At 39.4% G+C, this 27370-nt stretch overlaps 1 protein-coding gene across 1 annotated transcript in view; it reads left to right on the top strand.

Annotated features, from left to right (window-relative positions):
* igsf9ba (immunoglobulin superfamily, member 9Ba) overlaps positions 1–27291 on the top strand; it is a gene marked incomplete at its 5' end in the record, with an annotated part of 61595 nt that extends 34304 nt beyond the window's left edge. The window contains 17 exons of the mRNA XM_079609316.1: positions 1625–1742; positions 7188–7329; positions 8511–8656; positions 11027–11169; positions 11261–11401; positions 11486–11605; positions 11712–11862; positions 14133–14256; positions 14539–14714; positions 14801–15027; positions 16204–16288; positions 16923–17084; positions 17303–17348; positions 17944–18030; positions 18585–20231; positions 22213–22343; positions 22512–27291. Coding sequence (XP_079465442.1) covers positions 1625–1742; positions 7188–7329; positions 8511–8656; positions 11027–11169; positions 11261–11401; positions 11486–11605; positions 11712–11862; positions 14133–14256; positions 14539–14714; positions 14801–15027; positions 16204–16288; positions 16923–17084; positions 17303–17348; positions 17944–18030; positions 18585–20231; positions 22213–22343; positions 22512–22732 — 3867 coding nt within the window. The 3' untranslated portion in view covers positions 22733–27291. The remainder of the gene's footprint in view (positions 1–1624; positions 1743–7187; positions 7330–8510; positions 8657–11026; positions 11170–11260; positions 11402–11485; positions 11606–11711; positions 11863–14132; positions 14257–14538; positions 14715–14800; positions 15028–16203; positions 16289–16922; positions 17085–17302; positions 17349–17943; positions 18031–18584; positions 20232–22212; positions 22344–22511) is intronic.
* Positions 27292–27370: the final 79 nt, after the last annotated feature.

Here is a 27370-nt window from a genome sequence, read left to right on the forward strand (position 1 = left end):
TATGCTTAATCCCCAAACCCCACGTAAACAATCCCACTTGACTTTTATGTCTGTGAATGTAAATGCTGGCAGCAGCCTAAGCAATTCTATGTCACATTTAGTAAATTGCCCCATACGCTGTGATTAATCTCGATTCGGCTACAATTAGATTGTATCAAATCTATATTTAATTATTTCTTCTGTGAGGAGAAAGCACTCTGCTTCAGCTTCTTGGCTCTTACTTTTAAAAGCTGTTCCCACTGCTAACCAGCCACAGTCCCAGACATTTCCTCAAAAGAAGTGTGTCGTGACCTCACCTTTAAGAACAGTGGTGAGGAGGCCGGTGGTCCTCCATTCTTGTCCCTGCTTCCATGGCTAGAAGTTAGAGAAATGGAGGAATGTGATGAAGGAACACACACACTAAAGAGCAAGAGGCACAGATGTCTTGTCTCGATGCACAGAGCTTGTTTCTCACCCTGCCCTCCTCCACAGTGTGTGTTTAAATTAGATCTCTGCACACACACACAGTGTTTGAGAGAGTTTATTACCTCCTCTTGTCTGGGTCATCAGTGTGATGTGTCTGTCAGCGACAGGATTGTGATGGAACAGGCCGGGAGGATTGTGTCAACCGTCCAGCAGGACTTGACACACCTTGGGATATTGTGTGGGAGGAACAATAAGGCCAGTCTCCTCTGGCTAAAGCTATTGACGTGCAGGGAATAAGACGCGACCCACTCCTGTTCTAAAACGTCCTGTCAGGAACCTACGCAATAATTCATGTCACCCGTGTGCTGTTCGGGAACGCGCAACTGCACTCTCAGGCTCAGATGTGGAAACTGATATATTTTAATTGGTTTGTTACAAAATAATGCATAATCTCTTTTTACACTTCAACGTTGCTTGAAATATGATTATTAAAATGCAACATCTAATGCTAGGCCTTGAATTTAGTTTAAATAGTCTCATTTTAACATTCATTTCAAATTAAATTAAAATATGAATTGAAGCTATTTTTATACATTTACAAGTTTTAACAAATGTATTGCTAATACTTTTTATTAGAAATAAATAAATATATGCAGAAGTAAAAGTATAGTATGTGTCATGTGGTTATTTTATTTTTTTATTGTTACAAAAATTGCTGTCGATTTCCAATCGGCCTTTAGAAAGCATAAAATGTTTATTGTTAAAATGTTAAAAAATGTTGATTACATTTTTATTATCTAAAAATATAATATAATATTAATATTAAACTAGTTTATAAATTTGATTTTGACAATTTGTTACAGTAACTCTTTACAGTAAGGTCTTATTTGTAAAAATAAAACATTAACATTAACAAAGATACTATAACAAATGTATTGCTTGTTGTTAGTTCGTTAATCAAAAATACAGTCATTTATTGTTTTTTCATATTAGTTCACAGTGCATTAACTAAGCTTAACAAATACAACTTTTGATTTTAATAATGTAGTAGTAAATGTTGAAATTAACATTATTGTAAATTGTAATGAACAATTTTATAGCCATACTTTTTATTATTAAATGAAAATTGAATATGATGTGTATATTATATTATATTTATCATTATATATATATAATATGTTATATTTGTGTTTTGAACCCATGTTTTTGCTTTCTGTAGGTGACTGACGGCAGTCTGACAGTGCAGGGCATCACGCGGGAGGACCGGGGGGCCTACAGCTGCCGTGCCCACAGTGACCAGGGGGAGGCGCTGCACACAACCCGCCTGCTGGTGCAAGGTGAGGTCTGCAATATCTGTGGTGTGCAACACATATCCATTGACTTTCCTTCTCCAGAAATTAGATACATATACAATAAACAGGCGCATCTAATACACCAAAAAGGACATTTCCGGTACTGATAGTCGGGAGAAGCCAGAAAACGTCCTTCGCGGTCAATGTTTGTCCTTTTACTTGCTACTGTGGTGGTCATCCCGTCCCGTCAATACTAGCTGCAAAGATGCGAATCCCTCTGTGCTCCCTGGTTAATTAGTCTCTTTTAGTGAATCTGCGTGTGGACACATCAGTGTTGTCAAAGTCTGGCCTTTACGTCTCGTCACTCTAAGCACATCTGCCGCAGTCAATACGTTCAGCCCGCTCCATCTGCATAGATCACTTCCTGTCACTCAGCTCCTAATGAAGCCTTCCAGTAGAAGCTGTTTACAGCCCTGCTCAGAGCGATGGAGTTGATATACTGTAGGTTTACGGTTACCACTTTTGCCTTGTATACACACTTCCTCACCTTCAGAGTGGCTTGTTTATTTATTTGCCTGTAGTTCACATGAGGATTTTATAGGCTATATCTTCATCATAACTGCTGATATTCCTTACTTCCTTATTGAATTTCGTTGGTGGTCAGACTAGTTTGTCCTGGGCTTGTGCTGGTCTAGTTGGTGGTCTATAAGAAAGGACCATGTAGTGGAGATCTCTTTAATATCTTGGATATTTAAGACCCTCTGTCTTAGATCAAGACCCCCAGATCAAGCACACGTGAACAGATCCTCTTTACTACTTGTTACAGCACAAAATAAACATTAATGAACATCAGAAGGTATGTTGAAGGATACAGTACAATTTACCGAAATTCTTATTATATCTCATGTAATTGCAGTGTTTCAACCACATAAAGACTTTAATAAAACAGATTGTATGTTACATTTTCATCAAAAAAGCCATTGAGTGACCACAAGCTTGTTAGTCAGCTAAATGAACTCTAGAGAGGAGCATTTCACTAAATATACTATGCACTATATTACAAATTCATTATACTGTATATTTTACTGTTCTTCAATATTTAATGTATGTTTGAATAAATTCATCATGTTTTATGACAGCCACCATTTAAATGTCTATATTTCAAACAACAAATTGGAGTAGAAACAGAATTTTGTAATTATAATGTTAATATTATAACTTTATTATTATAAAAAACGTCCTTATGTGTAATTTAACTTTTTGTATACAAATCAGTTAATTTAAACCTTAATTTTACAGTAATGTAGTACCAACTGACTCCCTGTAAAGTCTACAGCATTATTTGAGAGATTTTCTTTCCTTGAGAAAATTTGCCATGTATATACAAATGAATCAACATTAAAAAAAAATATCCAAAAATCAAAATCGAATCATGAAATTTATGTCAGTTCCGGTCCCTAGTAAACTATAGTTATGACATACACCAGTCATAAATTCACAAAAAGTGGAACTTGAGATACTAAGTAATAAATATGAGATAGATATGAGATACTATGGGCCAGATTTATTAACGGCTTGCAAAACCCTCTTTTGGCGTTAAAAAATAACTGTCAGGATTTCAGTGGTGGACAGAGTACTGAGTATGGCTTCGCTTCAGAAGGTCTTTATTAACCCCCCGGAGCCATGTGGAGCACTTTTATGATGGATAGATGCACTTTTATGATGGATAGATGCACATTTATGATAGATAGATGCACTTTTATGATAGATAGATGCACTTTTATGACAGATAGATGCATTTTATGGACTTCAAAACAGAAACAGCCTTTCACTGCCATTATAAAGCTTGGAAGAGCCTGGATATTTTTAATATAACTCTGATTTTATTTGTCTGAAAGCAGAATGTCATATACATCTAGGATGACTTGAGGGGTTAGTAAATCATGGGCTAATTAAAAATTTTGGGTTGACAAAAAGTAAAAGATTAAACTTTTTGTCATATTATATAGACGTTTTAATTCTTATGACTTTAAGAATAATCATCATTCGCTTTGAGTCAGCACCTGGTACTGGTACCACAGTCTCCCCCCATATGGCCTTAGCATTAGTACAGAATGATGAAGTGGTTCAGTTTATTATCCGTCGACCGTGTACAGTATGACAGCAAACATGAGCAAGCTGCCTGTCATTGGCTTTGTGGCTTTCACTGCAGTCAGATTTATGGCAGTGGAGCATGGCTGTGAATACAGAGCAGCACGCTAACACATCCTTCGCTGGGAAACAGAGAATTTAGAGGACACGTGTGATCATAGAGCACCAGGACATGTACAGGATATCTGGATACTCGCTACATCTCCTGATAATGGCTGACTGATTTATAAAAAATATATTATATATAATATATTTAAATCATTTTAATGCATGGTTTTCAAACTTTTTGTTTCCAAGCCCAAAATAATTTCCCAAAAATGTGTGACGTCTATGTAATTTAATGTATAAATACCCATTTATGCTGAAATGATAGTTGTTTCCAAAATAGTTGGCTTTTGTCACAGTATTCAAAAATGATCTATAAAATATATTCTTCGCATTACGTTGACATCTTTTTTCGGTATATTATTAGAGTAATGAGATCTATAAATCTTTTTTTTGTTAAAGTTTAAAACAATAGAATGTCAATAGAATAAAATAATCGTGATTAATCTCATGATTTTTAACCAGCTTTTAAACATATTTAATAAATATCTTGTTAGCTTTAATAATCCCAGTTTGAAAATCCATTTTAATGCATTTTTATTTGGACATTGAGTTTCTTAAAAGCATTATGCAAGACTTATTTTGTGATCTTTTGCTGTGAGATGTTGTAATAAGAATAATCCGAAAAATAATAATTTCAGTTATTTCCGTGAACGTTGTAACTGTCTGTGTGAGTCATTGATTTTATTATGTGTTAAATTATACAAGGGAACTTCAGTGTATGATGTGTGAGGGAACCTGCGATGAATTAAACAAAATATAAAACAAAATGACATGGAACACAAAGAGGGAAGTAGTCATTAGATGCCATGTTCATTACAGCAGCATCTCCGGGGAATAGATTCATCAGAAGTTATGATTCCTCCACATGCGTGTGATGACGTTAACGACAGATATTGTTGAACCAATATGGTTCAAACGACCGAAGTGCAACCATGTTTCGGGAAACACGAGTGACTTGTTTGCTAGTTTCTCCAACGAGGCATCGTGATTGTTAATCAGCGAGTTACATTGTTGTACGGGAAACGCACCCCTGAGAAAGTACATAAACGTTGATACAAAATATAATATTTGATCATCTGACACATTTGAGAGCTAGATCGTCTGCCCTACCTGGAATTCAGAGCTTTAGTTGGAGTGATTTAGAAGGGAATCGTCTGCTCTTGTCTAAGCACCAGTGAGTCAGATGGAGACACATATGAACTGTGCTGAGCCAAAATTGCCTTGGCCATGGGCTGTTTTGTTTAGTAAACTAGCAATATTGTTTTTACAAAAAGCAATATTCTCATGAAGCCTCCGGAGAGGCACTCTAGTTAAAACCTGCTTCAATAACACGAGCATGAGCAGCGCCGGGGATATTTTTAGACGCTTTCAAGTGATGCCTTTCGCGATTTCATTAATAAGCAAAGCTACGCTACTGTCAATAATCCCCTTAGATGCGGTGTCATTTACTGCACATTAAGGACACATCCAGGAAGCTGAGCGTAGTCTACACATTCAAATTAGAAGATATTTCACAGCTAGTCCTAGGTTTGTTTGTGCTAAAAGCAATGTTCACGCTGTACCTTTCTGCAGAGCACTCACAAATCTCACAGCGGTCCGAGTGTCACGACAGTGTTCCTGCCTACCCACACGTCTAATTAAGAGTCTATTGGCAATTTCAGTGACAGCCTCATGTGGGAAGGATAATATTCTCTGTGGGAAGGTCTGACAGTAGTATCTTTGCTGTCTTTATTAGACAGGTTTATATACACAGATAAACACGGAGGAGAATTAGGATAATTGGAAGGAATACCTCACCTGTGGCATGCAGTCGATTAACACAGACAATAATTCCGGTCCCTTGGTTTATATAAACAAACACAAAATGTGTTTGCAGTAAATACGCTAAGAAAAAGAAAGTTAGCGGGCAGAAAGCTAGCACCTCTAATTTTGTTTTGGATGTGCACTCAAATAGCATGTTAGCGTTGAGTTTACACTTATTTAGACAACTTGTTTCTCTGGTTTGTGAATAAGAATTATAATTCTGTAGCAGTTTTGGGTTTTGTTTCACGGCTTTTACTTGGTTATGCCTGTTCATAGTTAGTCTCAGCCTCAGACGTCACGCCCACGGAACGTTGGCTAAACGTCTGATGCATATGGTACACTTAACTGGAAACCCTTCAGCAATGTCGAAGTCGTCATCTGATTGTTTGAATTTTATCGGATTTCCGGGGGGCGCTAGTGTCGCGTTTATTTTCGGTCAGCCGGGAAACAAAGCGCAGACGTGTGATTGCGGAAGAAAAACTGTTGTGTTTACATGAGTGACAATGAGCATTTATCAAGATCAGCTAAACGTAGGATTCTCAAAAGTATGCAAGGTTCACGGCATAGACTCTTTAAGAGATGTCCAGGAGTTTTGTTTGAGGCACTTAGTGGAGACTTGTTGCACGCCGGTCTGTTGTTGTGGGGATATTTCCAGGCCCCGATACGTGACGCTGAACGAAACGAACTGTAATTGGTTGTTTGACATGTCGGTCAAACAGCCTTATGGGAGGGCCTTGGCCAAAGAAAGCTGCTATGAATTCCAGACCTTCAGCCGTCAGTCTGAAGGTCTGGCTACGCGAGACTAGGTCATAGTTAGTCCTATTCTTCTGTTTGGTCCTGTCACTGGTTCATTGGTGTGTTAACTAGTCTTGTGTTGCATTTGGTTGTTCTTGATTATCTTGTTATCTTCTTGTTATCTTTGTTTGGCAAGATTCTCATAATTGCAACTATATTTTGTAATTGCAACTTTTTGTATCTTACAAATGTGTCTATTTCACACACTGCAATTGAGACTTTACACTTGCGACTTTCTCATACTTATGATTTTATATCTCACAAGTGCAATTTTATTTCTTTTAGTTGCAACTTTATAGCTTACAATTGCAACTTTACTTACAGCTCATGCTAGTCTACTGGTGAAACTCGAAAATTGTAATATTGTGCAAGAGTAAATTTATTTCAGTAATTCAATTTAAAATCTGAAACTAATATATTAGACGTATTATTGAAATATCTCACTTTGCATGTAATGAGTCTATATAATATATTAGTTTCATCTTTTAAGGTGAATTACTGAAATAAATTATCTTTTGCACAATATTCTAATTTTTCGAGTTTCACCTGTAAATAATAACCTTAATTTTTTTTTAGTTTTGGTTATTCCCTGTTTGTCTGTCTATAACCCCTGTCACTGTTTGCCTCCACCAGGTCCTCCATACATCGTGTCACCACCTGAGAACATCACTGTTAACATTTCCCAGAATGCCCAATTTACGTGCCAAGCAGAGGCATATCCTGGCAACCTGACCTACACTTGGTTCTGGGAGGAAGACAACGTCTACTTCAAGAAGTAAAGTTATGATCGAGTTCACTTCTGTGCCAAGTCTCAGAGTCTTGAAATACAGAAACCGTTGTGTGTGTCTGCCACATTCATACGGTTTTTAGATTAGAGCCACATATATTTTTAGACCCAGAATCCCTGAATCTCAAGCCCTCTACAGCTGCGTTAAGGCAAATTCTAGCGCAGTGACGCGGAGGCGCACACAGCAGGTTTTTATGCCGGGATGGGAACATCTTGTGACACTGTGCTTGTGTCATCACATGCCTAAAAAAACATGCTGATCATCTGAAGCCGAGCCAGGAGCTGTTCTGACTCCCCCAAGCGTGGCCGTATTGACCCTCTCTACGCAGGGCTGTAGTCTGTTCCTCTCTGTGGAAACAGGACGGATGTTCACGGGAACATTCAACACTCTGTCTAAAAACACTAGTGGACATTGATATTTTTAAAAAGAAACATTTTATTTGCTCAGAAGCATTTTTTATGTAGGCATACACATCTATAAAGAAAGAGTCTTCAGTGGGCCCGAAGCAATACTGCAGGGGGTCTGCCAAATATTATTTGATCTCATTAAAAAAGATTGTGCGTGGAAAAAAAGTTTGTTAAAGATCAAATGTAATGTAAAATCAACCCATGCTAGTTAGGTTAAGAAGCTAAAATTCAGCTGAATGCCAGTTAGTTAGAATTGTATAATGTATGAAAAGCTTGTTTCTGCCTTAGAGTAAAACATAAAAAGGTTGTCTTATATTTATATCTAAAAAAAATCTTTATATTTTTTAATTGTGACATTATATCTCACAAATGTGTCTGTCTCATAATTGCAAATTAATATCTCACAATGATGTATGTAGTTCCCATAATTGAAACTACATTATGTACTTATTTCTTACAAATGTGTCTACAGTATTTCTCATAATTGCGATATTTTCTCAGTCTCATAGCTGTGACTTCATATCTCACAATTGCAGCTTTTTATCATCATTTTTGTTATATTGATTTGATCTAATAAATTTGGCTTGTATTTTTCACCAAAAGTAGGTATACTTTTTTTTTACGTCTTCTGTATTATATGCTCTAGCCAGAAACAGGCTTCCATAATAATGAGACATCATATCAGCTTCAATTCTTCTCTGTGTTCAAATGCTTTTTATAATATTTTTTCAAACAGATCATTTCTCTTCTCTTCCCTTCAGTGATCTGAAGCTCCGTGTGCGCATCTTTATTGATGGAACCCTCATTATCTACAGAGTGAAGCCAGAGGATGCTGGGAAATACACCTGCAGCCCTAGTAACAGCCTGGGTATATCCCCCTCTGCTTCAGCTTACCTGACCGTGCAATGTGAGTTTCACCTCCAACCTCTTAAACAGCCTGCAGCACCAGGCCTGTGTTTGAAATCTCAGTCAATGTCTTGTGTGCCTTTGAGGTGTTTTATGTAATTGGTGTCTGCCACGTAGAGGGACAGAGCTATTTACACCCTTTGAGATGCCGTGGTGGCTGCCAGGCATCTGAGAGGTTCTAGTTGCTGCCTCTCTCTGGAGGGTTTGAGAGTTTGTTTCCATCCGCACCAGGACTCTTGAGGAAGTGGTGGATAAGCCCAGAGTCTGAGCTGCTTCTTTGTGTGTGTGTGTGTGTGTCTGTCTGTCTCTATATCGTTTTCTCTCTTGGTTGGAGAAGACAGATTGGAAGAGCCTTACTTCCTGTGGTCATCATGAAAAATTTGAATCATGACAGTTATAAATGACAGCCAAGAGTTCTCACTTAAGCAACTTCACTTCATTATTATAAAACAAATAGTTCCAACTCTGAAATCTGATTGGATGAGGCACGTTGTGACGGCACATCATGGTGTGTTCAAGCCATGTCAGAAAGATTGTATTTACGTGTTGAATGCATATGATAGCCACCATCAATTCAAACATGCCACTCAGAAGTGAGGGAGTTGGGGGCATGTCAGTGAGAAAAATGGCGGAATACCACAATACTTATAGGTATTTAACAGTGACATTGTCAGGCTTTTTTTAAATTTACAACAAAATAAGCTAATTATATCTTCCTAGCGTTAGTCCCGCTCGTTTGCATGGTTCGCTTCATCGAAATGATCTGCACACTCATATTGGATTTGGCACAGGTTTTACACCGGATGCCCTTCATGACGCAACCTAGATATGAGAGTACTGGGACACACTCACACACTCCTACTGCCAATTTGGCTTGTCTAATACAACTAACCTGCATGTCTTTGGACTGTGTGGGGGAAACCAGAGCACCCGGAGGAAACCAACGCTGACACAAGGAGAACATGCAAACTCCACACAGAAACGACTCCTGGCTCAGCTGGGGCTTAAACCGGGGACAAACTTGCTGTGGCGTACCCCCCTAAAAAAATTGCAAAATATGATAGCATTGTAATATAACAATATAATAAATGACAATAAAATTTATATTGTCTTCTTAATTTAGTTAAAAACATAAAAAAACATACCTGCACATCCTTTGTTTCTTTTTCTAGAAGTATAGAGTTAAAAAACGTATACCTTAATATATATATGTATACCTTAATTGACGTTATTATATTATATTATATTATTAATCAGCAACCCTGTTATTTTTTTTATTTTATTTTACTCCAATAAAAATATCTATTGTAAATATTGTTACAATGTGAAGAAAATGCAATGTGTAGAGAAAATGTGTATTGTCTGTCTTGAATGTGAACTTTCTGTGAGGAAAGGGTGAATAAATATGAAAGATTGCTTTTTTTTCTCTCAATTTACCACCCTGTATATCACCATGACCCACTATATCATCACAGCAGAAAAGAGGTCAGAGCAGGGGTGACAAGGGGGCCTTAATGAATGAACCGAGGGGAAATATAGCACGACAGTTTGAAGAGAGAAGAGATTAGTGGTGGAAAAGCACATTATATTGTGTCATATGCAGAGCAGTGGCTGACTGTCTCATTAGCAGCCCGCTTCTCTGTGCCGCTGGGGTTGTGCTACATCAGTCAGCGACACCCCAGGGCTGCCGCAGGTGAGAGAACTTCACAGGAAGGGCTTTAAATAATACTTACATGTTCTGTTACGACACATCACTTACACTGTGAACACTGTGATTTTGCAGTGAGGATTCGAGATTTTATATCTATAGCTTGTATGAATCATATTGTGATGGCGGTTTTTAACTGGATTTGTTGTAAAATTTTAAAGTCATCAACATTGGATTTATATATATATATATATATATACGGTATATAAAAAACGTAGGACCACATTTAGCATTCAGCGAATATTCTTGGACGAAATCCAAGACAGGACAGTCATTTCAATAAGAATCCACACTATGCTCACCTGGCTATGCCGGGTTGACCAACAGAAAGGTTGTTAGTTTGAAAATGACTTTTGTGTGAGTGGTGCTTCATTCATCGCCACACTATTGACAATAGACAGTGGACCTTTTTTGCCTTCGAAAAAATTGCAGAAATTTCACTTACGTGACTGCACCTTTATATAGAGACAAGACCCACTTTTCCCAATCCAGGGAAATCTCAGTGGATAAAAAGTTCAAGTCCTTCCCTACAACTTTTTTTCTCATTACGCAAGTAAATTGATTTGCGATTGCCATTTCATGTTGACTTCCATTTTTTTTTTCCCAAAATGTTTTCGAATCTGCTGTACCATTACTAACATTTTCACTGTATCCTCTCCGCAGACCCTGCCCGTGTTGTGAACATGCCACCTGTCATATATGCCCCAAGAAAGTTGCCGGGAATCATTCGGTGCCCAGTGGATGCCAACCCTCCAGTTATTTCAGTCCGATGGGAGAAAGATGGCTACCCACTCAGAATCGAGAAGGTCTGTAATGGGTAGACTTCTGACGTCTGAAATGTCGAGACTCTTGAGTGTTTGACAACACTTCAGATCACTGATTGTCCTCCTCTCACAGTATCCTGGATGGAGCCAAATGGCAGATGGAAGCATTCGGGTGGCAGAGGTCACTGAAGACTCCCTTGGCACCTACACCTGTGTGCCTTACAATGTCCTAGGTACCATGGGACAGTCCCCTCCGGCCACTCTGGTGCTAAAGGTGAGTCAGTGCATCTTAATTAAAGGGGTCATAATCACTTTTTCCTTGAAGGTTTGTGTGTTGAATATCATCATGTGACCCCAGGACCCCCCTTACTTCAACGTGAGGCCCGGCGGGGAGTACCGTCAGGAGGCGGGGAGAGAGCTGGTCATCCCCTGTGCTGCTTCTGGAGACCCTGAGATTCCAACCATCGTATGGAGAAAGGTACCATGACCCACCAGGACACTGAGTAACCTATAATATATATTTATGTATCCCCTTGCCATGGATAGACAACCATAAACGCTTTATTGTTTTGTGCTCTGTCAAGGTCGGGAAGCCCAGCAGAAGTAAACATAACATCTTATCAAGTGGTAGCTTGCAATTCATGTCTCTGAGCAAAGAGGATCATGGAGAGTGGGAATGTGTTGCCACCAATGTAGTAACAAGCATCACTGCCAGCACACGTCTTTTTGTAATAGGTAAATGGCTATCTATCTATCTATCTATCTATCTATCTATCTATCTATCTATCTATCTATCTATCTATCTATCTATCTATCTATCTATCTATCTATCTATCTATCTATCTATCTGTCTGTCTATCTATCTGTCTGTCTGTCTGTCTGTCTGTCTGTCTATCAATCATCTTCTGTCTGTCTATCTATCTATCTATCTATCTATCTATCTATCTATCTATCTATCTATCTATCTATCTATCTATCTATCTATCTATCTATCTATCTATCTATCCAAATTACAATATTTTTATAAAATAATTTGATTACAGTTTTTTACTGCATGTTTTAAAAAAAATAAAAAATTAAGGACACTAAATACGTCACATATGTGATTTTTCATCATGTGCCAGACAGGAAGTATAGGCTAGGACATTGCGATTCCCAGCCAAGCAGCACAAGTGAGTCATTACAGTAGGGGGGCTGTGTAGCTCGTGGAGTCTCTAACTCAGCTGCGTCTGTGAGTTCGCCCTCGGATGACAAGTGATGTGTCAGCAGGCACACAGCCCCACACACACTTTATTTGTTTGGTGATGGACTGGTGTCATGACAGTCTAAAGATTATGCTTAATGAGGGAGCAATTAACAGATTCTCTGCAGCTGCTAGGTGCCGATAAGAGATGTGATGGAACTCCTGAATTCAGAGTCTTCATCGTCTTCAGTGCCTGGTGCTCTGCTGCTTTTATCAGACTGGGTCAGTCTGTGCTTGGAGTTTGTTTATTGTCTAGTCAGAAAACATAAGTGAGAGGAGGCTCAGGTCAGACAAATGGATCTCCTGTTTTTCAGTTCCTCATGAATCTCTCTAGCTGTGTCTGACAAAAGCTGAATTCCATCTTGGAAAGTAGTTGTTTCGGGACAAGCAGCCTGGTTTAGACCTTCTGCGTCTGCTGTTCTTTTTAACTTTCTATTCATCAAAGAATTGTGAAAAAATGTGTCACGGTTTCCTCAAAAATATTAAAAGTAATTATTAAAAAAAATGTCTTGACCACCAAATCAGCATTTTAGAAAGATTTCTGCACCCTTCTATGACACTGAAGACTGAAGAAATAGCTCAGCTCAAAAAACATGATTTGATGTGTCATTTATCAATAGCACATAACAGTGAGAGGGAAAATAATGTGCCATAGTTGAATACTTGCGTTGCAAGTATAAGCAATAGTAACAGTGGTGTAAAGTATTTGAGTAAATAATTAGTTACTGTACTTAAGTATATTTTTGGCAACTTTGTAGTTTCGCTAGCAACTTTTAATCTCTACTTTACATTTTTGAATAGGTAAAAACTCTTTACTCCAATAGATTTGTGATGACGAGTAATGCAATTACTCATTACATTTTGCATGGAAGTGATATCGCCATCTACCGGGCATTGATGGTACTGTGTTTTGTGTGTTTATTTTATTCATCCATTATATTGAAGAGACCTTTTTGAAGGATATTGGTTTACTTATGCCCTTTTTGTGCACTTAAGCTTAACTGAGACTTGAGTGTTTGTAGATGTTTAAAAAGCTGCGGTGTCGATTGCAATATGGAGGTGTTCAGTTTTATTTTCGACACATCAACAGTTTTGAAAATAAACATGTTGTTTATTTTCACCCGGCGCGAAGAGGAGTGCATTCAAATAGTTTAATGCACATTGCACAGCTAGCCGTAGATGATCCCGCTTATACCATGGTAATTTGCCAACATTAACTATTATTTTCATCAGTTACAGCTTGTTAGATCTAGCATTCTGTCCACTTTGAATCAGACACAGACATAAAGTATACTGTAAGATTACATTTATTTGAATGAATGAATTATAACATTCATTAGTATTCAAAAAGTACTGTTAAAATGAGATAGTCTTGCCCCTGATTTCACAGACAAGGCTAAAGACTAGTCCCAGACTAAAATGCATGTTTGCGCTGTTTTAACTGAAAGCAGCTTGCTCTGACATAATCTCTAAATATATCATTGTCATTGTTTTGTCTCATGACCAGTAATGTTTATAAAAGCTACTTAAATGTCCTAATTGAACTAAGGCCTAACCCTGGCTTAATCTAAGCCCTGTCTGTGAAACCAGGTCTAAGACTTTTACTCAAGTTGTATTGGAATTGGTGACTTGTAACTTTTAATTACAAGCGAGTCATTTTCGCTGTAAGGTACTTTTTACTGAAGTATGGTTTTCAGGTACTCTTTACACCTCTGAATATAATGGTTGAAATCACTGCTAATTAAAAATGACCCTATTTCAGGCACTAGTCCACATGCGCCAACTAATGTCCACGTGTCAGCATCCACAAGCTCCGCTAACGTTTCCTGGGAACCTGGATATGACGGAGGCTTTGAACAGACGTTCTCGGTCTGGTATGGCCCGGTGTAAGTCATGCCAGAACTAAATGTCCACTAAATATAGTTCCTTCCTCACTTTTTTCTACATATACTTTTGACTTAGTCTAGTCTATTTTTTCCCATTGTGTTAAAGCTCTAATTATGAATTGCAAATGCAATGAATCAGTGGGACAGTTAAAGCTCAATTCATTTACATTTCACTGTATTTCAAGAAATACTGTATATGATATGCAAGATGTTCTTTTTTTTTTACTCAGATTTTTAAGGTAAAATGCATTTTTAATGCAACCCTTTGTTATAATCCAATAGGAAGGTGAAGAATGATTTAGGTCCACATGATTGGCTGTCCATACCTGTGCCCGGCTCTCAGACGTGGATGATGGTCCAGGGGTTGGAGTTAAAGACTGCCTATCAATTCAGTGTGCTGGCCCAGAACAAGCTGGGCACTGGCCCCTTCAGTGAGGTAGTCACTGTGACTACAGGAGGTGGGCGACACTTCATTACAGTGTAATGGACCTCTGAATGACCCTCCACATGAGATGGACTTACATCCTCCTTTTATCTTTCCTAGGGTATCCCATAAGTACCCCTGAACCACTGGTGCTTCTAACTCCACCACGGTGCCTCACAGCCAACCGGACACAGCAGGGTGTATTGTTGACATGGCTTCCTCCGGCCAATCACTCTTCACCAATCGACCGTTACATCATTGAGTTTCGTCTGGGAGAAAGGTGGGAGGTTCTGGATGACTTGATTCCTGCCACTGAGACTGAGATCATAGCAAGAGACCTCATTCAGGTAACGCTTATTGTGTTAATGTCACTACTAATATCCACAGAAATCCTTTTGTGCAAGATTTTTTTATGGCAAAAATAGGCACTATATTCTACATGAATATACTGTAGAATCAAATAAATGTATATTTATAGTATACAATAACATTCAAAAGTTTTTTTAATTAATACTTTTATTCAGCAAGGATGCATTGTATAAAGTTACAAAATATTTATTCTTCTAATACATGCTGTTTTTTTTTTACTTTCTATTCATCAATCTTGTAAAAAAAAATGTATCATGGTTTCTACAAAATATTAAGCAACACAACTGTTTACAACATTGATATTAAGAAATCAGCATATTAGAATGATTTCTAAAGGATTATGTGATTAAGGAATAATGGATGAAAATAGTTTTGCCATCACAGGAAAACATTTGTTTTTTTATATATAGTATATGTGTGTGTTTGTGTGTATGTATACTCTTTAAAGTCGACATGAAATCAAAATTGACCCTATTTACTTTGTTAGCGCATATTACTAGTTTTGTGTTGAACAATTAATTTGTGCCAGTTAATACACAGAAAAAAAAATGGTTTGCCGTGGTAATCTTTAATCAAAGTCTGAAAAGTTACTTCCGGTCTGGAATGGCGTTCCTTTTCTGATGACGTAGGTTTGACCGCTTGGGTTGAAAACGCATAACCACTCCCCTCAAACCGTTACTCTGCTATGGGCGAGAGATGGAGAGGAGGAGCGCTAAAGTAAAACCCTGCCCTCTGTTCAATATTCCCTTTCACTTGGAAATACGTCACAACACTGGAGAAAAGTTGTTTGCAACTTCCGGTTCACGCAGACTTTAAGTGACCCATCAATAATAGAGGTGGAGTTAAATGTAAGGTTCTTTGCAATTTGAAACCCCAATTCTGTAATGTGAAAATTGTATATCTAATTTCAAGTAAAAATGTGTGATTTCCATGCGTTTGTGTCAGAGCATGGCAGCTCTGTGATTATTGAGAGAGCTGCAGTGAGGGAATGCATTTCAGCTGAAAAGCTCAAAGGATGTCATTTTAATTCAGTCTGACATACAGTGGAGTGGAGCTACAAATGTTCTTGTTACAAATCTGTTGGTAGATCTGACACTTCAACCTGTTGGCCTCACAGGATTTGTGACCCACTGACCTGTTTCTCTGTCTCCCAGGACTCTTGGTATGAATTCCGAGCGCTAGCTGTAATGGATGATCTTGTCAGTGAGAGCAGTAATGTGGTGGGAGTGTCAAGTACAGGTGAGAATAAGGGGTATAGCTAAAACGCTCCAATTCATTGCTTTAGCCACCTAGAGCTTCACTGCCCCCTGCTGCTCATTGTAGTTAGTGCCCTACTGTATGCCTTTTTTTTCTGTGGAGCTGTGATACAGAGTAATGCATCTATTTTTTTGGAGGGGGCAACAGTAGTCCTGGCTCATTTAAGATATGAACAAAAACACTTTTTAACAAAGCTAATGTTAAAGCTAAAGTTACTTACTGATTGAGCTAATCAATTTTAATAGATCACCATGCATTTTCATTGAAATTAAGAAGCTGAAATGGAATTACATAGCAGTCTATTGGACTGACTCAATTTCGATTTGATTTTTGCCAGTGATCAACTCAATAAACTTAATTATTAAAGATACTGATTTGTTTTTGGAAGCTGCATTCAAAATCCACTTGGGTTAAAAAAATGTGAAAGCCACATGCCCCCTCGATCTAAATAGGCAATCTGATAGGCTGCAGTTATGTTAACACTATGCTATAGTTTGCTTTGTAATGCACACTAACTGAATCACAGTCAGCAATCACGTTAACCTGCTTTGTGAATACACGCTTGCTGCATTCTTCCATCCTAATTTCATGTTCCGGAGTCTTTCTCCTCTCTCAGACCCCTTCCCTCCCACAGAGATCTCTGACGAGGGGCTGGCCAGGCCAGTGGTGGCCGGCATCGTGGCCACCATTTGTTTCTTGGCGGCTGCCATCCTCTTCAGCACTCTCGCTGCGTGTTTCGTCAACAAACAGCATCGTCGCAAGCTCAAACGCAAGCGAGGTGAGTCCTTCAAAGACAGCCCTGTCTCTCTGTTGCATTCCTGGTTTAAAGCTGAAATGTATTATTTCTGCACTACTGTTGTTGCGTATAACACATTTATTGGATTTGTGATTTATTGTGCAATTTTTACATTTTACCAGCTTCAGCATTGCAGTGGTTGAGATAAAGATATGAAGCATTTTGTCATGCTGATGTGGCATTGTATGATTTGTCCTTAGACCCTCCACTATCGATTACGCACACAAGGAAAAGCATTGAATCTCCGTAAGTATCAGTGCATGGTAACATCCATTATACTTTGCACTTCTGCAAATCTGTCGACTACCAGGCACATGGCTTGAGAGAGAGAAAGAGAGAGAGAGCATGTACAGTTTGGGAAATCAAACAGCTGACCCTAGCAGCTGCTGTGTTAACGTGAGGGATGCATGGAGGAGGATTTGAGTGGTCACTAAAGTGGCTGCTATAAATGCATCTGTGCTTACCCCTGCTTTTCAGCAGTGAGATGCATTGATTTACCATTACAAACAATCTTCTCAAGCTTTTTCTTTTTTTTTTTTTGCCGTCCAGTCAGGTTGTGATAGAACCTTTCAATAGTGCAAGAACAAATTTATGAACATGATGCTTACCCCCCAGCTTCTCTGAATCGATCAGTGCAGGCATGGCAGCATGTCACTCTTACATTTAACCAGAGATAAAAGAAGGGGAAACTGGGATTCACGCTCTTATCTGATTCCATTGTGGTCTTAATAGAGCTGCAGTCTCATGCTCCCATCCCACCCATTTCCACATAGCAGTGTGGAACCATAGTCTGGTTGACGGCCGACTCTGCCCCGTCTCTATTGTGTTTTTGTCACCGCAGGCCTCCTCTTACCCCCTTGCCTGGCATTGAGCCCTACTGGGAAGAGCCAGACAGGAGCAGCTACAGGCCCCCATCTACCAGCCCTCAGTGAGTGCTTGCACCTGTATCTCTCTCTGCAGCAGGCGTTAACATGCGCCTGTCTGCCGTAGCTGCATGTTTTCAGTTAGTGGTGCAGAGCTAAAATGCTTCTGTGGGGGAATAGACAACTTCAGCCCACAGCTGCTCCTAATTTTGACACTTGTTTGACCGTTTAAAGTCAGGAAGATGGATTATTATTTTAGAGTTGGGTGAAGATATAGTTTAGCATATATTTTGTTAGCCCACTGGTGCCTGTATAAATGTATGTGTTTCTGTGTCCTGTCCTCATTCTGTTGTTCTCCATTATGTCTCATCCTGACATCGTCTTTCAGTTTTATTAGACAAGATGGCCTATAGATAAAGGTCAATGTTTAATGTAATCACTATTATGAAAACAGCTGCATGGATAAAGGCTAATTTCTCTTTTTTTTCATGTAATCTCATGCCATTTCTTTTTGATTATATTCTAAATATGGAGTGGTTCTTGTTTTGATAGTGCTGATTTTAAGTTCTGGTATTCCACAGGGCTCGGTCCTAAGCCCCATGTCTTTTTTGATTGATAGGCTGTCCTCTGGGAAGATCAGTCCTGAGAGCATTGCTTCCTCCCGGCCCCCATCTCTGGCCAGCGTGGGTGGCCACAGTCTATACGTTAAGAAGTTGCCAAGCCCCAGGAAAGAGAAAGAGCTTTCCCTCTATAAGAAAACCAAGAGAGCAATAACCAGTAAGAAGTACAGCGTGTCCAAGCACGAGTCTGAGGTTACCACGCCCATCGAGCTGATCAGCCGTGGACCCGATGGAAGATTCATCATGGACCCCAGTGGCATCGACACGTCCCTCAAGCCCAGACGGATTGAGGGTTTTCCCTTTGTGGAGGAATCAGACTTGTATCCTGAGTTCCGCCAATCAGATGAGGAGAATGATGACCCAGGGCCCCTACCCCCAGTCATGGCCACCCTCAGGCCCCAGATATCCCCTGTGTCCTCCAGCCAGGAGTCCTACATGCAGCCCCCAGCCTACAGCCCCCGGTTCCAGAGACCCATGGAAGGTATGAGCATCTCGGAGGGTAGTCGGCTTCAGGCCACAGGGCAGAGCCGGGTCTCCCATTTTCACAGGGTCTTCCCTCCAGGCCCCTTCTATGGCTATCTAGGTAGTGGTGCTGAGGTGGAGCTTCACCCTCCGTTTTACATGCCTGATGTTAGTCCACGTAGCTCTGCCATGTCCTCCTCACCTTCATACCCCCCCGAGGGGCCGTTTCGCCATCCCACCATCCCAGAGGAGAGGGAGGAGCTGAGGATCCATCAGTACAGTGCCTCCGGCCACGCCCTCCCACTGGTGCATAGCCCTCCCTCCTCTCGCTCAACCGAGATCTGGCAGCCTCCTGACTTCCCCTTTCTGGGTCAGGAGGGTCCCCGTCTCACTCTTCCACCACGTCATTCCTCATATCTCCACCGGGACCTCCCCGAGCCCCCGCCATACCCCTCCCATAGTCGCACTCTTAGCACCACTTCTCAGCTCCCTTCAAGCTCTGCTTTCCTCCAGCTGGAGGCCCCTAGAGCCCAACTGAGCAGATCTCCCGGCAGGTTCCCGCCTCAAGGCCCTTCAGCCAAGCATATAACTATGCAACAGGCCCAGACTCTGGGGCAGTTGAGACACACTGCCCACGGTATGGGCGTACCAGTGTTGCCTTACTTAGGCGCCACGGCTCGCATGGGGAGCCCAAGCACACTGCACAGTGAGAGCTCGGACGGCTGGAGGTCCGAGGCCCAGCCTTGGCTGAGCCCCAGGGCAGCACGAAGGATGGATCTCGGCCTGCAGCAGGTGGTCCTGCAGCCGTCACGACTCTCCCCACTGACCCAGACCCCTCCCAGCTCACATGCCGGCTCTCCAGACATTCTCGTCCGCCCTCCTCCCCGTCCCAGCATCCTGCGGTCTTCCCGCTCTCAAGAGATGCCCGAGAGTGCCCGTCACCCTGCCAGTGTCTCCTTTTCCCGAAGGTCTCTCTCCTCTTCCCCTGCCACTTCACCTACCCAAAGCCAGAGTGGCCAGCGGCCCAGCCTCAGCTATCGTGCCCACATGGCCTTTGCCACAGCCGCGGCCAGCTACCCCTCCCAGTCCCCTTCACCCCCCACGGAGAGCAGTGATGCTTTCGGCCAGATGCCATCTCAGAGAAGGACAGATGAGGAGATGCTCCCCTCAGAACCCTCTCCAGGGTAGGTGAACCGTACCATTGGAGACTCCAAAATCACAAAGGAGTTTGTTATTCATCATCTGTGCCGCAAAAGCAAAGCTACCATGCTTTTGCGTTTTTTGATAAAAGTATTTTTACATGTACATCTTACTATAAACTATTTACATATGCACAAATGTCCATGTCCTCCAGTATAACTCCTTATTGGGTTCACAGGATAAATTTCCATTCATTTTTTATTTTCTTCAAATCCTATTCTCCTTTAACCTTTAAACAGTGTAATCTTGATATAAGAAATGATTGTAGTGTTTAACATTTTTCATGGTTAAGGATTTTCTAGTGCATCCATGATGATCCCATGGCTCTTCCTTCTTTGTCCTCTTTTGTGGGCTGATCACATCACTCACCCTCTCCAACTCATTTCCTTCCATTTCTCTCACTTCCTCTAACTCAGGGCTTTGACCATCACGGTGGCCTTCTTAGGCGGCCTTTGTTGCCAGGGATGAGTGTGCTCTCATCTCTTGCAACACTCATCCTCATAATAGAGTAGAGACGGCGCTTTTCTCTGGAGACACTGGTAGTCTTACCCTCTCTGTTTTTGATTGATCTCAGCTATCTGGGCAGCATTGTTGTGACCAGGTCCTCTACACCACAATAGGTAAGGGTCGAATCCATGTCTGAAAGGGGAGGGGTTTGCAGGCGGGGATCTTAAATCATTCTCATTTAAAGGGGAATGACTTTTTTTAGAAGATTTTTTTCATTACATGATAACAATTATACAATCTTTTTTGGTAAATATCCTGAAAATTTTTAGTGCTGGTATATAAACAATGCCATTTTTTAGCCTTTTTTCAGCACTGCTTTTCAAAGCATCTCTGTGATCATTAATTAATATTTTTTTCCCAGGAAATGTTGCACTTGCGCCCTTTGAGAGGCACACTTGGATATTCCCCTTTAAAAATTTGTTTCCATGTACAAAAATATCATGCATGCCTTTTCTAAATACTCTTTCTCGATGCCGAATCAGTAACAGCAGTTCTCAAACTAAAATTTCTTATCACATTTTGTCGTCCTAGTGGTTTGGTTCCTTTCTTTTATGTGACTGTTCTTTACTGGCCATTCTCCCCTCCCTGCCATCTCTTCTCCTGTCAGCATGGTGAAGCCACTGTACAGTGTATTCATGGTAACCAGAGTGTGTTTGATGTGGCGAACTTTAGTGCTCAGTCATGTCTACCTCCCCCTCTATTAATCACTTTCACTTTCTCTTTCCACAGCCTCAGCAGCAGGGGAGACTGTCTGTAAACGCTTTGTGTTTCTGTGCCTTGTGAACCCATGAGTTGTTGCCTGACTCTTCAGTATGGACGTTTGAGTGTCATGATCTCTGCCATGATAGAGGAATGGCATGTGCGATAAAAGACAACACTTTACAGGAAATGTGACCCCTGTGGTCAGTTTAATAGGAAACCAGTGAGCTTACGGGGAAACAGGAGATTTTGGCTAATTGTAATTTGATTGGACAGTGCTGGCAGCATGGCAGCAGTGTACAACATGAGGTAAAAGGTTTATTCATGTTAATTTAGGTGTATTCTGTAGTAAATGAGTGGGGGAGGGGAAATGCTAAATTCAACTCACCAGACTAACTGAACTAATACAATGTGCTTTTAATTTGCAGATACCCATCTAATGAAGAAGAGTTTTTGTTTTTCAAAAAATAAATGTGATTTAATATTTAATATTTATGCTGATGAGCAAAAAGGTGCAATGATAAACAGTATTTTCAAAATAATATCTAACAAGGCTTTTCTTGCAATTCGGCAAAAGTTGATCAATTGCTAAATTGCACAGTACATGATGTTGATGAATGGTACTTTTGTCATGAAGGCTTTAACAGCTCATTTGGCAGCCAAAGGCTAAATCTCAGTTTGATCAGGCGTAGTTCGTCAAAGCGTAGTGCACCCTGGTGGCGGTGTGAAGTAATGCATAATTGTGTTTATCTCTCACAGGGAGCATCTAGGTGCAGTCAGAGTCCCTGCAGGGTCTGAGAGCTTTGAAGCACTGATATATTATTGTATTAATAAAGCCAAGAAATCATCAGCCAACAAGAACAACAACTCCAGATTCAAGAAAAGGACAGGTCAGTTTCACCCGTACATTACATACTGGGAGAAATGGACTTGTTATCAGCCCTGACACCCTAACATCGTGGCAGCGAGGTTTGCATGCACAGGCAACTCTCACATTTTCTTCTGAAAATGTAAAAATCTTTTCTGTTGCTGTGTCTCATCTGCTCTGCTGTCTTCAGATGTGTCCACCTCTCAGACCCAGCAGCCGCATGCATCTCAGGCCTCTGAGCAAAGAAAACATCTCAGCTCTCCCTCAAAGAAAAAGTGGAAAAGTACACTTAGAAAGTCCCCCTGTCTCCATCTGTCCTCTCTGCTGCGCTGGCTTCACCCCAGAGAAGACAGAAAATCCCTGCTGGCCAGTATGGACCCTGCCCCCTCAAACTATGGTTCTCTGCTCTGAGAGCCCCCCCAAAACTCACTAAAACTTATCCTGTGGGGCGGATCGTCTTCTTGTCCATTAGCAAAAACGTATAATGGACATGCTCTCAGTACTGTTTTGTAATCAGTCTAAACTAGATACAATTTATTATGTTCTTCGGTTGGCACAATATACTACACATATCTGTATTTTCTGTAAATTTACACTAAGGAAAAACATACAGGGGTGCTCTTTTAGAAGAAACAGAAAACTGGGACAGGACAAAAGCTTTTCTTTTGATAAAAAAAAAAAAAAAATAGCATTCCATTACATGCTAGGAAAAATCTTGCTGGCCATAAAGTCGTCAGAACTGTGTATATTGTGAAGGATAGAGAGTTAAATGCTCTGTACAAATATGTCTCTCAAGACGTGATAGTTACTACAGGGTTTCTTTTCTTCCTTCTACAAAATATACCTCAAAAAAGAGAAAAATAAAGAAAAGGAATAAATAATCTGGAACATATTTCAGCACTTCTACCATATTTTGTGCAAGCTAGCATATTTCATTTTGGATGACATATGTTGTCTGTTTGTGGCAAAGCTTGACAGAACACGAGGGATTAATGCAAGCCCAGAAATTATTATTTTTTAATTGGTTTATAACATATTAAACATAAAATATAAAGCACATAATATCATTGAAATTGTAAGCTTGAAAAGAATGGCTGCAGTACTAGACTTGTCCTGCGACGATATTTAAACCGATATTCACAGTTTTTTATTCAATGCAAAGGCAAGGGAAACTGAAAACATGCTTTCTTATTTATTTTTTTGAATAATTTACATTATTTTTGACAAAAAAAGAAAGAAAAAAAAGTGGACAGCTTTAAGGCACTTTTTATCTATGGTTGGAGGTAGATTAATAATAGCCCCCTGCTACAAAATTATTCAGGTACACGTTCAATTTTAGAAATATGCTTTTTGACATGTTCAGATGACATAAGTGGAAATGTAATATTTAAACTGAAGTACAATTACTTGGTCCTTGTCTTGCACAAATGTAGTTAGAAGTGGTGAAATGCATTATTAATATTTCCATCACTTCCTTGAAGTAAATAATTTGTTATATGTTGCTTTGGACACAGAACAAAAAAAAGGAAGTACAGTAGATATTGTGCAGACTAATGAAGACATCAATATAAAATAGAAAAGTGAAATAGTCCTTACTCTGATCAGTGAAAAAAAAAAGATGTTCTTGGGTTACTTTCTACCTACAAAAGTGAACCTCCAAAAGTAGCTTGACTCTTTTTGAAAACAATTTCAGTAATTGTATTGTAATCTTTACTATTTGTCATCCATCACGACTCATCTGATGACATAGCAAAGTTTGTGTTATTTGAATTAATGATGAGTTTAGAAGGATGTTTATTGTCTCTAGAGTTCACTAACAGCTGCTGAATTGCTACCTACAGTACAGTGAAAGCGAATTGAGCATATGCTAGTTTAGTTTAACCGATGGTGAATGTATGATTTGCTCTTAGAAGATCAGATTTATCTGAATATTTTCAATGTGATGTTTTCTCTCTTTTAGCTCGTTTACGCGCCAATGCGATTACTCCAAAATGAATCTTCTTCTGTGAATGGAATTTAATAATGAGGAAATTGAATGAAATCTCATGCAGTACTTGAATAAGGCTGAATATACAGGCAGGAAACACTGGGATGAATTTCTTTGTATAGAGATTCGTAGTAGCCTTTTTGAGTTAAGAAGATTTGACTTAAGTGCCCAAAGGGTTTACTTTGTCTTTTCTTTCTCTTTCTTTTAATACAACTATTTTACTCGACATGAAAACGAATGCTCAAACATCTCACTGCGGTGATGTATATTTGAGCTATTCAGTATTAGGTCAGTATATTCTGTTGCTTATTTCTATGTATGTCTTCATCATTACTACACTGTAAAAAATTGTATGATCAATAAGTTATGACAACATATGGGGTAAATTCAGGGTGATTGGGACACTTTTTGCCATTGAGATAACTTGTGTCCCAATCGACCTGAATTCACTCTGTTATAACATTGCTTTAACTCGTCAAAATAAGTTAAGCAATTTTCAACTTTTTTATAAATTATACAAGATTCAACTCATTTAAAAATTAATTTAAGTTGAAATGACTTAAACATCTAAGTTGATTGCACTTTAAAAACTTTTTTTTCTTCTTCTTTTTTACAGTGTAGCGTTTTCCACGTGGTGCAATTCACAAGGCTGCTTTAATCGTGTAGTCTCTGAGAGGAGAGGGCAATGTTTTTTTCTTTTTCTTTTTGATATTCTTGAATACCTGCCTTTAGCTGTCGGGAGAAAAGTGTTAAAGTTAGACTTAACTGTTTTTTCGCTACGTGTTTTGTCAAGTTCCGTCAAGAACTCATTGCTAATAAGTCCTACAACAACCACATAATGTTTACATGATCTAGAAATATAACGTGCAAGGATGTAGGCACATTGTACACATTATGACTTGGTGCTATGTCTTTTTGAACTCGTGGTGCTGTGGTTCAGAGGTTAACACACAAACTCACGCACAGTCCTCTGTCTTTAAACTAGCTCCGTCGTGATTTCCGTTGTCGAGTTCTTCTGGTGAGTAGGGCCGCAAGCAATAAAACCTCTCTCACAGGGCAGGTCCTGTGCGCTCACTATCTTTCAGTATGGAAACCGTGAAAGGTGTTCAATAAAGATCGGCTTTGACATTCAGTATGTGCTTACGTTATCGCGTGAACGTTCGCTGTCACCATGAATAAAAACCTGCGTATTTAGAAGGGTTTATAAAGACGAACTTGCCAGTCTTGTGGAGGCAGCATATCAAATGTATAATCCATGAAATGTACCCACGGTATGATAGTAAATTTTTCATTTAGCATGGAAATACCTGGTAACTCAAGCAGGTGGAGGTCAGACGCGTCAAGCGGCGGCATTTCTGTTTTATAGTGTTTTTCATGGACACGGTGAAGCGATGCATCCTCGAATAAAGCTGCCACGCTGATTTAAGATGCAGTGTCGCTGTATATCTGTGGATGGTGATTGACGGCATTTTATTCAGCTCCTCTGTGGTCTTTGTAGGGAGAACCCGACTGAAACGTTTCTCTTGTTGAATATATATTATGATAGCCTACTGTACAGGTAGACACGCCCCCTTTTTGCTTCTGTAAGAGGGCTCATTTGCAGGAAGTGTCATATCAACTCTTTGATTGCCTGTATTCAGTTTTGTGCTTACTTCTTATGGTGCTTCGTGAAACTTTATTTCCCCCTTTTTTTTATTTTATTTTATTTTTTTTATTGATTGAACAGAACTAACCTTACATAATCAAGATATTTCACTGTTCGGACCTGTCTGTCTCGTTTCAGATAATGTACATCTTTTTTTGTTCTTGATGATTCTTTTGCTGTTCATATTAACCAGCACTGAAAACTTAGAATGTAATACTGCATTATGCACTAATTTATGACTGTTTTAACATTAAACCTCATACTTAGAGCTTATTGGAAGCATATTTCAAATTGCATTTTTGTGCTTTTTAACTGCTTTTGAATTTGTGTTGTACATTGTTTAGAGATTATATTATCTGAAGATGTGTTCTGGGCAAACATGTTTTTCATCCCGATTACTCTACATGCAAATGTATAAGAGACTGTTCTTATGTTAAGAAAAAAAAGAAGATAAATTGACAGATTTATTTGATTGACTGCATTGAATGACTGGGTCAGAGGCTTCTTTTGTTAAGTAATCTCATTTATTTCAGGTATTATTCTTAAAACAGTATGGTGCTGTACCAAAGCCTTATGTACAATATTATTATGATGTATTGTTTGATTCTTCTGCCACTGCTAAGGAATTCTCCAACAAATTGCTATAACTGATTATAAAACAAGGTGCAGTGTGCCTCTATATCTTCTCGTCTTTGATTAGTAGGCCTACTTCGCAGTATTTTTCATGGGCATTCGGTGTCTCCACATACTCAGATGTTAAGATATGGTGCCTGGTGTGTCTTCATGCTGCTAGGAGTAAATGTTAAAGATGTTTCGTATCTGTAACTTCTGAAGTATGACATTGACCTCCACAATAACTCAGCTGGACACTTTGATTCAGCATCTTGATATTAAAAGGGAACAACCCTGCAGTAAGCAATGACATTTTTAGAGAATGAAGGAAATCCCATTGTTATTTTTATTCTATTGCTTTGATTTGATTTTTTTTTTACATTTATTAACAAGTCTTGCTCTAGAATAAGACCCAGATCAAAAAGAATATCCTATCCTGACAAATGAATTGTCCTTCAAGAGTTGCGTCAATACCAGATCTGGGAATGAAACATATGGAGTGTTAAATATGTGTGTGTGAGTGTGCGCGTGTGCTGTCTTTAACAGCCCAACTGAAGTTATGTATAGTGGAGCCGTTCAATTTGCATTGTTTACATCACCAGATGCCCAGATATGCACATTTTGGCAAGCTCTATTAGGTTGACATTTTTCAACGCTTTGGTCCATGTATTAACCCCGTAAAACTTTTTTGTATTTTGATATAATAAAAAAAAATATAAGAGTGTGTTTTTATTTCTGTAAGAGTGATCTTTTGACTGTTAGTACCTGAAGTGACCACTAGAGGCCACTAATGCATAATGTTAAA

This window comes from Phoxinus phoxinus (assembly GCF_949152265.1).
Source record: "Phoxinus phoxinus genome assembly, chromosome: 4".
NCBI classification, from domain to species: domain Eukaryota; kingdom Metazoa; phylum Chordata; class Actinopteri; order Cypriniformes; family Leuciscidae; genus Phoxinus; species Phoxinus phoxinus.